The sequence below is a fragment of the Sebastes fasciatus genome, chromosome 4, assembly GCF_043250625.1.
Source record: "Sebastes fasciatus isolate fSebFas1 chromosome 4, fSebFas1.pri, whole genome shotgun sequence".
NCBI classification, from domain to species: domain Eukaryota; kingdom Metazoa; phylum Chordata; class Actinopteri; order Perciformes; family Sebastidae; genus Sebastes; species Sebastes fasciatus.
Window position 1 is genome coordinate 29,518,019 of NC_133798.1, and position 12,312 is coordinate 29,530,330.

Below are 12,312 nucleotides of genomic sequence, written 5' to 3' on the forward strand. Positions count from 1 at the left end.
AAACACAAAACACAATCTAATCCTATTTTCACGATATGGGACCTTTAAGTAGAGTACTTGAGTAAATGTACTTATTACACGGCTCTGTTGAATACTCGGTTCTGATTGGTCAATCACGGCATTCTGCGGTCTGTTATTTCTTTATAACAGACCGTTGCTATGAGCGCAGTTCTGATGTCGGACCACTTTTGTGTCAAATTATTGATTTATTAAGTAAGTAGCCGTGTAATAAGCGGGATGATGTACAGCTAGTGGGTCATTGTTGTGAAATAAACCCAGGCAGGGTCTTGCATCGCCCTGAAGGGGTTTCTCTCACAACAATGACCCGCTAGCTGTACATTATCCCACTTACTTACTCTCCATCATTGGTTATATTTGTCTCTCTGTGGTTGTGGGTTCGGTTTCAGTCCAGGTATAAAAATGTCTGTCAGATTTTATAAATCAACTAAACAGTAGTGCTGGACAGGAAGCTGTCCAACTGCTTGTTGTCTCTACCTGAGCAGTCCTTCCTCTGTCTGTCCATCTTATCCACACAGTCCAACAGGCCGTCGATCTGAACCTTGATCACCGTCAGCTCCCTCTTTATAGCGAGTAGCTCCGCCATCTTCACTGCAGAGAGACACACAGAGAGTATGAATACAATATAAGACGAGTGAGTGATGCGCTGTTGTCAAAAGTATGGGGACATCCCTGTGCTCGTCTAACTTTGCGGACAACAACAACATGTAAGATCACTCAGAACTGTTTTTTGAAGTGTTTTCCCTTCATAAGTCGGCTAAAAACACACTTGAAACTGGATCACGGTTTGCAGCTCCAAGCAGATGCAAATGTGGTCCAGTGACCCCTGTAGCCATGTAGCCTGTAGTCCTGCACCGCCAAGTGCTCTCAGTGCTTCACTCCCACCTCCTTCCACTGCACGATCCTTCGCCCTCGCTGTGCTCTGTAACGGACCGCCGGCTCACCAAACGACCCTGAAAACTACTTCACTCCTGAAAGCTTTTCGACCTCGGGAGCTTGCAAAGGCAATCTAATTTCCTTGTGATGGGGCGAAGTAAAAACTATTAAGGCTTGTAATAAACTAGTATAAACAATTCTTATTTGCCATGCACTATTAACTCAGTCTAATTGCGAGCGCTGATAGGCTCGGCTGGGTTATAGCAGGAAGGAGAGCCCCGCGGTACAGAAGCTTTTAATGAAGAGACCATCTGGCACCCCCCCGCCCCTCACCCGCCTTCTCTGCAGCACCCTGGGGCCCTACCACCGAGACGAGATAACATGAGCAGGGTTTAGAAAAGGAAAGATCCAGGCTGCAGATTTAAAGATTTTAGAAAAAAAAAATATTACGACCACACATATGAACGCCCAGGCCGAGGTTCCTGTGTGGGTGTGAGATTTAAAAGCCTTTAATTGGAGAGGGTCCAGGCATTAAACACCCCTGCGTATCGACCTGTGTCTCTGCCCTCTCTGGATAAAAGCTTTTTAACATTCAAACCCACACAACTGCAGTCATAATATTTCTTTTCATCGTTTACACTCGGCAGCGTTGCGGTCATAACCCCAGTTATAATGATTTTTTATGTATTCATTTGGTTCAACGATCATGTGCGTCTCAGTCGAGAGATACAACTCATAAATACTTTTGACAAACCAAAGCACAGGACAAAAATCTGAATGACGAAAGTCCTTGAAAAGCTGGCTTTGTGGAGGTGAAATACCCAACATGCAACATGTACTCCTGCATGCTAGAAGACTTGATGTGTGCAAAGATGTTGTAATGGAAAGAAGAACAGTTTTTCCTTGAAGCCGAATCAAGTCCTCGAACAAAATCCTCAATTTTAATAAAGTGATTCAGTGTGTTAAATGAGTTAGGTCCCTATTTTAATGATCTATAGCTCATGGTCTAAAGTGCATGGTACAAGTGCATTTAGGGCGTGTACAACTCCACTTTTGCTAGTTAAGAGGCACAAAGTAAGGTGCAAGGGGTAAAAGGGTTGTATTTAGTCTCTTAATTAATAACAGGTGTGTTTTTGGTGTAACAGGAATCGAATTACATTCAAATTACACGTATAAACGCTTTTTAATCATTTTTTATTGCCAATGTGTGAACAGGTTGTAACCTAACCTAAAAAATGAGACCTTCCGCAACCTTCTGTGTTTCCTCTATCAGGCTGTAGACTGCTTTTAATGTGAAAAATGCGGACCAGTTTTTCCGGGAAAATCCAACGGATGTGAGGTCATGCACGCTCGCGAGTGCCTTTACTCTGTTCAGCTCCGCTTACAGGGCTAACAGTCTGCAACCATATCTAACGTTCGGTTTGAAATGGCGTCCGCTAACGCCAAAAAACGACCAGCCTCCACCACAACTCAGACTCCAACACAAACTCCACGAAAGCATAAAAAAACAAAGTTATATCTGGTGAAACCCGTCTGTAAAACAGCAATGTGACCAACGTCGGGGGGGGGGGGGGGGGGAGAACTAGGATCACATCAGCCTTCAATTCATGGAGGGACCTTCGTTTGGTTTAGGTTTCAAAACAGACCCCGAACTGGTAAAATTCCCTTTGGACAGGTACGCTAACATTACTGCCAAGCATGTGAAATATAGTGATATTGTGGTTTTAGCCGCTAATGTTGCTAACGTTAATCAACATGATGCCTGTCAATCTAGTTCAGGCTTGTGTGTGTCACCTCACTGTTTTGCCCGATGCTCGCTCGTGTCTACATAGTGCGAGCGACAGGACGCTGACTGTCTTCACGGTCACAGGTGTCACTGTTGACAATCAATTTCTGATTCTTACATAGAGTCCCTTTAAATAGCAGGAAAATACAGCGCCAGACTTTAGACCAGGTTGTTGGTCAATGGCGCAATCGCTCTCTTCTGCCTCAAGATAGCAACGCGCCAACAAAGCGCCTGACCACACCTCATTTTAAGACCATCACATCACACCCATGGGCGGAACACCAACTCCTGAGAAACATATTTGGCTTTTAACTGCTAAATGTTCTGCTTTTACAATATTTACCAAAAAGACTACAATCTTTCCTTTAAACAAGTTCAGCTACATTCAGTTTGGACATTTTTCCTCATCAGTGAACAGATTAGTTTAGATAATAGTTTAGAGAGACTAGACGAGTTAGAGGCCTCCACAGTAGAGTGAGTAGAGCATCTCTCTTACATTTGCTGTCAGAGGAGGTGTGTTTGTTGTTGCTCCTGCTGGAAGCTCTGCTGCTCTTCATCTTCAGAGCTGCTGTGGAGGAAGAGGAAGAGGAGGAGGAGGAGGATGAAGGGCGGGGCCGTTTGACAGGACTGGGATCCACTGGGACCGAGGAGGGGACACGTTGGTAGTCAAACACCCTGCAAAACACACACATCAGAGTCCCATGATGCACCGTTGCCCGAGGCGCTGGCCTGTTTTCTGGATTGTTTTATTACTGTGATGAAGGGGAGGGTAATTTGTGTCATGAACAGATTTAATCTTTATGTTGGTAACAAACTGAGGAGCGGACGAGTCTGTGAAGTTATTTATAATATATGGAAATAAACCAGTTTAGGAAGAAATACAAAGAATTTTTTTTTCAGCAATACAACACTCATTAAAAAGAACATTTATCCTTATTTTTAAATGTTGAAGGCATAAAATGAATCCACCAAAGGGCAGATTGTTGCCTGAATGATAGATACTTATTTCAGATCTCGAGAAAAGACCAAAACTAACAAAGTGTTACTTCTTCTCTCTAAACTTTCTGACTTCCTGTCTTTGGCTCTCGGCTCCAAGCTCGTCCCGCATTAGAAAAGTACGCAGTTAAAACAACCAAAGAGCTGATAGAACAATAACCAAGTGTCAGAGAGAAGAAAACACTGTATTTGTCAAAAAAAGAAGCCTATTAAGGGGCCGTACACATGCCACGTTTTTTTGCGCGCTCAAATCCATTGTTTTCAATGTAAAAGCACGGTAGGCGTCGCCCCGATGCGCAAGTGTTCCCAAGCACCTATTTTTCAGGGTGCAGCCGTTGCGAATTAATGACAAATGAATCACACATTTTTTTTTGTTTTTCAAAATGTCCAGTACCGTAAAGGGAGATTTGTCAAGTATTTAATACTGTTATCGACATAGGATTGGGCAAATTTATGCAAATGATTGTATATATTTATCATTAGCAATCCATTAACAACATAAAACAATGACAAATATTGTCCAGAAACCCTCACAGGTACTGCATTTAGCATAAAATATATGCTCAAATCACAACATGGCAAACTGCAGCCCAACAGGCAACAACAGCTGTCAGTGTGTCAGTGTGCTGACTTGACTATGACTTGCCCCAAACTGCATCTGATTATCATAAAGTGGGCATGTCTATAAAGGGGAGACTCGTGATTACCCATAGAACACATTTTCATTCACATATCTGGAGGTCAGAGGTCAAGGGACCTCAAGCTAGTATGACATGGTTGGTACTAATGGATTCCTTAAGTTTTTTAGTTTCATATGATACCAGTATCTTCACTCTAGTTTTAAAACTGAGCCCACTACAACCTTAAAATCACAAGTTGTGTTAATGCATTAAAGAAATTAGTGACGTAAAAAAGAATTTGCGTTAACACGTTATTATCGCGTTAACTTTGACAGCCCTAAAAAATTATTAAACATTTGGTATGCTGCAGCGTTGGTTTGAACCCAGTTCCTCTGCCTTAAGGGCGCTCTCTCTCTGTTATGTCCACTAACCTGCTAACCCAGCAGAAATACCCCTTCATTCTTATAAAAGTATTAAAATGATCTATATGGAAATTAATTGAGAATGAAAGCTCTAACGTTATGATGACGCTGCAGTTGAAAGTCAAGTGAAAGTGAATTTGGTTTTAAACCTGCAGCACAGCTGTTACCTGCTGGAGGTGAGCTGAAACTTTATGAAGGACAGAACAATTTATCTTATGAAAACGGATAACCGGCACTGATTTCATTTCATCAAATAATCCCACATCCCCTCCTTTTTCTAACAGACGCCGACGCCGTGTTTTCTGATAGAGTGTGTTGTGCTGCAGGTGAGATCTGACTGACATCTCCAATTTGATGCAGAGAGCGATAGAGGAGGCGATAGAGGAGACGATCGGGGAGACGACGAGCTGCCTTTCCTCTCCCTGTCAACCTCTGCCGTCTATCACAGCAGCCATCTACAGCTGCAGGAGGACTGACTGCAGGTAAACATGAAGACACTTCATCTCTTTCACTGTCACATTAATAAACATGCACATAGACACACACCTGCACACACACACAGTTCATTTCAAAAGCTGCTTTAGTGGTGTGTAAAACATTTACACTTCAAAAGGCCTGAGGAAAATATTATAATATGTGCAACAAAAACATGTAATAATGTTCAGGGGATTTCACCTGACATGAGAGGCTACAGGCTGCAGATATCCTCCATCATCCTGCAGGTTTATTAAACAAGTAGTCTGACAAGTTTGAATAAATCTGGATTTTAGTTCTCAGCCTCGTAATTCTGGACTGTCAGTAGGAACACATGGGCTCAACAGTACAGTGGGCTGTAAAGATGATTCAGGATGAACTATTTAAACTAGGGCTGTCAATCGATTAAAATATTTAATCATGATTAATCGCAAATTAATTGCACATTTATTATCTGTTCAAAATGTACCTTAAAGGGAGATTTGTCAAGTATTTAATACTCTTATCAACATGGGAGTGGGCAAATATGCTGCTTTATGCAAGTGTATGTATATATTTATAATTGGAAACCAATTAACAACACAAAACAATGACGCATATTGTCCAGAAACCCTCACAGGTACTGCATTTAGCATAAAAAATATGCTCAAATCATAACATGGCAAACTGCAGCCCAACAGGCAACAGCAGCTGTCAGTGTGTCAGTGTGCTGACTTGACTATGACTTGCCCCAAACTGCATGTGATTATCATAAAGTGGGCATGTCTGTAAAGGGGAGACTCGTGGGTACCCATAGAACCCATTTTCATTCACATATCTGGAGGTCAGAGGTCAAGGGACCTCGAGCTAGTATGACATGGTTGGTACCAATGGATTCCTTAGGTTTTCTAGTTTCATATGATACCAGTATCTGCTCAGAGATGGCAGACTCCAGCTCGGCTCTGATTGGTTGTTTTCCTCCGGTCTGTGAAATCTTGCAGATGCCATTAGGAGCACCGGAGGACACAGAAGAACATGATTTTTTTTCAGATTACCTGTTTCATGCACTACTGTCAGGTAGTAAAAATAACTTTTTTTAATGAGATTTGCTCCATTTCTACCCACCGCAGCTTTAAGTTAATGTTTTGAATGCAGTACTTTTACTTGTAGTGGAGTATTTTTACATTGTGGTATTAATACTTTTACTGAAGTAAAGAATCTGAATAGTTCTTCAAACGAACACGGCGCTATGGGACATCTCGACTGACCAGCAATGTGAAAAAAGCACTTCTTGCCCAAGAACAAAGTTTAAAAATAACGTTATTAATATTTTACAGAGTTCAGGTTGAGTAGAAGGTTTTCCTAAAGGTAGAGGAGATGTGATTCCAGGTAAAAGAAGAGCTAAAAATACAGAAACCTGCTCCGTCAAAGAGAACAGGAGGTTTGTCTCGTTAGTCTCAAACTGACAGCCTGCAGCTCTGACTTCCCTCATACACACTTTATTTTTATCTCTTTCTTATAGACGTCAGTAGTCAGATCTTTATGTCTGTCTGTGAGGCACTTTGTGAGCTCTGCTGTTCTGGAAGTGTCACACGAACAGTGAGGATTAACATATGATCAGCAACTGTGTGATTTGTGAGGTTGTATGATTAGCACATACATATTCAGACCTGCTGCTGTGTTTGTCCCTGCAGTCTCAACACATCAGGATAACCGGTGAGTAAGTGTGTTGGTCGAGGGCGGGCTACTGTACCTCGCTAAGCTGATAATCCGCAGCCCAGCAGATAAATGCCTATAAATATTTACAGGATGGCGGTGTTGACACGGCCGGGCTCCACAGCTTTACATCCTGTCTGGCTCCGTTCAGAGCCAGGCGGCCCGGCTGTGCAGCGGTGTAATTCTACAGATAAAAAGGAAATAAATAGATCATTCCTGGAGGCTTTTCCAGAGAAGGTAGCGTGCATGAAATATTGTCCTTCTGCTGGCTGGACGGGTCAAATATTCTGTTATAGCTGGACAAACACTGTTCAGGCGATTTACACAAAATAACTAGGATGCAGAAGTTCATTATGTCTGAAATCCTCTAATCCCACATGATACTGAAACGCTCTCGACTCGTCACACGTCATACGGACGCTTGGTCAGGACCCCTTAGCACCATTTTTCAACGTGCAGGGTAGTCTAATAGACTTCAACACGTGGTTAACGTTGTGAATTCAAACAAAACTACTTGGTTAGGTTTAGGAAAAGATCATGGTTTGAGTTAAAATAAGTACGTTTGTTACGTAACTTAAGGTTACGTACATAAGTTTAGTAAGTTACCTGTTACAGTTGTCAATAAAGATTGGTTTGAAAGCTCCAAGGCAGGTACAGTTTGTTAGCTAGCAGAGGACTGTACGGGTCACAATGCTAAAAAGGCAGGAACGTGCTGCCTTAATCATCTGTGCCATCCAGACTGCTGAAATGTCTAAAAAAAGAGGCGTCGGCGTAACTTTATATGGACTCCCAGTTGGCGAGGAAGACGTGGGCAGTATGGCTCGTCTATTTTGCACAGAGAATTGGAGGTAAGCTAGCTAAGTTTTACTATATCCATTGCACATTGTTATCTTGATAGCTACTCTCTGATTGCTGTAAGAAAAGTAGAAAAAAGGCACTGACGTTGGGGAATCAGCTCGTAGCTCTGCTTCAACTGTGTGAGAGCATATGGTCGGCCGACCAAAGTTTCTGACATGTCAGAAATTCATCTGTTTGTTCGACGGCCGGTCGGGAGGAGATTATCAGTCCTCGGTCCCCCCTGTACACTGCACGGCAAACGACGCCCGACGAAGCTGAAATTCAGTCCAACTCTAAAATGAGTTGTGTGGCTCAAAATTCGGGCCAGAAACGGGCTAAAATCGTACAATGTATGACCAGCTTAAGTTAACTTACGTGTCACTAATAGTAGTCTCTTGGGTGAAATTCCTGTGTTTGTTTGTTCTTTGTCACTTTATTTCTACGTCACCAAACCCAATCTCATTGGAAGGCATATAAATAGCCCAACATTACAAGGACATCGCACGTGTCATGAGAACGCATTTTAGCTTTTTCGCGTGTAATTGTTTTGCCACATAACAAAACTACGGTAAGATTCTCAGTTAGGTTTAAGCAACAAAACCGCTTAGTTTGGTTTAGTAAAAACATCACGGTTGAGCCTAAAATATGTACGAAACAACGTAACGGAAGTACTGAAAACATGTCACTAACGTAACTAACGTAACTCACGTAACTAACGTAACTAACGTAACTTCACAAAAACTCAACAACACTTTGGGACATGAACAGCGGTCTCCTGATTAAAAGTTCTGTGTTTGTTGGACCCATCCACCTACCCTCCCCTGAAAAGGTCTCTGTTTCTGTCCGTCCAGACTAAAACACAACCTCGTAGTTTTAAAACTGAAACGGAGTCAGCAGCGTTTTCAAGCGGCTCAGTTTTAGGGCCTCGAAAACGCCGGAGTAGTGTGGACGCTAGGCATAAACGCAGCAAAAGTTATGCGTTTTAAAATGCATTAGTGTGGATGTAGCCTGAATCACGTGGGCTTCCCTGTTGAAATGAGGGCATGTGTAAGGAAATGAGATGATGCAGACGAGTGAACGGAGGAAGAGAGGGAGGAAACTGAGAAGAGCGTTTATCTGAGCGGCTGCCGGCTGCCAACACACTCGTTTTTCATGCTGTCAGCCTCTTTTTCTCTCTCTCTCTACACTCATCTGCTGTTCTCTCTATCCTCTTCCTCTACTCTTTCATCTCCTTACTCTTCCTCTACAGCTAATATACAGTTATCTTCCTCCTCTTCCTCCTCCTCCTCCTCCTCCTCCTGTCCTTGGCGGCCTGCAGTGATCTGTGCTTTCAGCCCGCGGTGGGGCAGTCAGTCCACTGCTGTTTACACTTCTTTTTGCATTTTCATTAGACATTTGTTTCGTTTAACCTTCATCTGAAAGGCAAGTGAGGCTGCTGTTTCTCAGAATCACCTTGTTTCACAGTGTTGGAGCAAACTTCCTTTATGTAATCTGTTAAGCACTTTAAAATGACACTGTGATATTCGTTAATGTGAAATGTTCCCATCTTGCCTCTGAAAATCTTCGCCTCCGCAAGTTAACTATCATTCATTTTATTTTAGTTTGAATTTTTCGGTCGTTTTCAATCTAATTTACAAGTCTGGTTTCGGTTTTATTAGAGATGTATTTGTTCTCTTGTTAGATATAATTAAGTTTGGATTAAAGAACTGATTTTATTTCAACTGTAATAAAATGGTTTGACTCCACTTCCTTTGACTTTTATTTTGGTGAAGCTGTGACTAACAAATGAACCTGAGTGAAGTCGGGGAACATCTACAATATAATAAATAATATTAATATTTATCGCCATCTTGGTTTTTTGCAACCAGAATTGACACGAGAGGGTGCAGCTAAGTACAACCGAACGCTGATGAGACATTTTTAGGCAACCAAAAAGTTATAATTAACTTTGATGACCTGAAAACACACTGTGGGTTAAAGTTCTACGATGACAATGCCTTGGTCTTTGTCGCTCTTTATACTACATCATCCTCCTTTACTCACGCCATAACAACGGCCATAGTTTGAAGCGTAAGGCCACTGACCAAGCTGAGAACGGGCTGTAGTAATGGGAGGTGTTTTTGTTAGTATGAACTCTCTGTGATGAAGGCTGAGCGTCTCATTGTGTTCTGGTTGATCTGCCGCCTCTCTGTGATATCTCAGGTGAGTTCAGAGCAGCTGATGGAGGAGGAATTACAGCTTTAAGAGATGATTTATAACTGAACTCCTGCTTTCACTGAAATTGTCGTCCTCTTTCACACTAAATTGCCGTAGTGGCACATTTCCCGGCAGACCCGTTTGTTGTTGTTTTTTTTCTCTGTTGTCTGGAATTTGCTGAGTCCACTGTGTGCACACATAAGAGCTGTGTCACCTTCAGTGCTGTCAGGGAGTTTTACAGGCTGTGAATAAGCAGCTGATAAAAATGTGTCCAGAGCACAGCAGATTATTTCCTTACTGCTGTGTTAGTGAGCAGAGCGTGTTGTTACAAAGAATAATACAATTAACTGAGACTAAAATTAAAACTAACAAATGTAGTACACATTTTAACAAACGGAAATAAACATCAAAACTGAATCTTCTCCCTGCAAAATCCGGTCTTTTTCTACAGTTTATACTGAACTAACCAACTAACCTTCGCCTATTTTACACCTCAAAGTGTGTTTCTAGGTGTTGGAGAGTACTGCTCCATGTGTGATAAAAGTAGCCTTTAGTGTCTCCAGAGGGAGCTGCTGTGTGATGTCTGATAAATGTCCTCAAGTGATGTCACTTGAGTCAGCGTCGTTTGAAGACTACAAGTTAGAAAAGTTAAATAATCTGGAGGTGTGGAGTTAGACAGAAGTGAGACCTCCTGCTGATCATCTCTGCTGCAGACTAGAAGCTCCATGATACATTAGCTGCTACTAGTACAGTATAACACACCTGTACGATCCGCCCACACAGCTGTCAGAGGCAAGGTTGCATTGTGGGTAATGTCAGAGCCAGGTTTTGACAAGAAATAAAAAAGACGATATCTCTGGTTCTGCTGCATCAATTTTGAGGCACATTGAAGCTACAAACAACCCACAATCCAACAGTCTTTTACGGTAACGCACTCTGTAATACAAGAGTCGCACTGGTGGAAGAAGTATTCAGATCTTTTGTATTAGCTGCTAACTTGCTCCAAAAGTCCCTAAATCTAGCAGGAAAGTCGCTAAGTCTGCAACACTGACAGTCCGTGGCTTCAGGCCTCCCTCCAAAGCCACTCCCTCAAAATGATCATTATAAACAACAAACATGGCTATTGTTAATACTCACAGCTGTCAAGCTAGCAGCTTGTGGGAGACTCAGCCCGTCCAATCATTATATCCAGCTCGAATGTAATGGTTGGACGGGTTTATTACAGTCCTGTGTCCTTTTTTTGTCAGAGCATTTTAATTGATTGCTGTTGGGATGTAATGAAAATTTCAACAAATATAACAAAAGATTTATTTGAAAAAGACTACCAACCCTACCGTTAAGTACAAAAGTATCAGCAATAGTTCACCCGAAATGTTACACGCTGTAACAAAAGTACCAAAAGTAAAAGTACTCATTACGTAGAAGATGTAGTGGAGTAGAAGTATAAAGTAGCAGAAAATGGAGAAAAAAAGAGTACAAAGGTTATTAGTACTAACCCTAACCTCAAAATTGTACTTAAGTACAGTACTTGAGTAAATGTACTTAGTTACATTCTGCTGTTGTGAATAATACATGTCCATATTGAGTCTTACAGTGAGATCAGCTGGCAGGAAACACAAGGACACGTCAAGGTTCATGTAAAGCAGCAACAATATACTGTCTTCATCACACACACGCACGCACACACACACACACATACGCACGCACGCGCGCACACACACGTTTCATTTCCCATTTTCTGCGTCAGGGCTATTTTAATTGAATGTAATTTAGTTTAAGCTGTTTTCTGCATCAGAGCTAATTTAATTCAGTTTAAAGAGTTTCCCTCTTTGTTTTAACACATTTTGTTGTTCACCTGCTGCTCTGCACTCGTTTAAACTTTTCTTTTTCCAGTCGGGTGTTGTGATGTTCACAGAGGGTGGGATGAAACGATACACTGACCAAGATACCAGAGATGTGCACGTTGCAGTTCAATGGTTAATCCACGGATCGGACAGATCGGGTCATATAAATTAACATTCTGATTAATAGCAGATGGGTTGTGGGTGGATGAAATAATACATCACTAATGAGGAAAATATTAATTACATTCTCTAAAATGTGAACATTGCGGAGCTACTATATTTTTCGTCAGGCAAGAGAGAGACGCTGTGCACATTTACACAAAAGGAACAGCAGCGTAACTTCATGGATTATTTCAGAAGATGAAAGTTTAGTTCTGTTTCCTCTGTCAAGTATATAACTGCAGTTGCCCAGCAAACATTTCATCGACCCGGGGGATGGCGCTTATGGAGGACGGAACCTGCCAAAATCAAAAATAAATACATGAATAATTCAATAAATAAATAAATATGTAATTAAATGCAGCAAAAATAATATTAAAAATAAATGT

The 12,312-nt window shown here is 41.7% G+C and overlaps 1 protein-coding gene across 4 annotated transcripts in view; it reads right to left on the reverse strand.

The window, feature by feature from the left end:
- LOC141766538 (RNA-binding Raly-like protein) overlaps positions 1-12,312 on the reverse strand; it is a 53,042-nt gene that overhangs the window by 7,880 nt on the left and 32,850 nt on the right. For all 4 annotated transcript variants that reach the window (XM_074633472.1, XM_074633471.1, XM_074633470.1 and 1 more), the window contains 2 exons: positions 3,177-3,355; positions 496-609 (listed from right to left, as the gene is read on the reverse strand). In XM_074633472.1, coding sequence (XP_074489573.1) covers positions 496-609; positions 3,177-3,355 — 293 coding nt within the window. The remainder of the gene's footprint in view (positions 1-495; positions 610-3,176; positions 3,356-12,312) is intronic.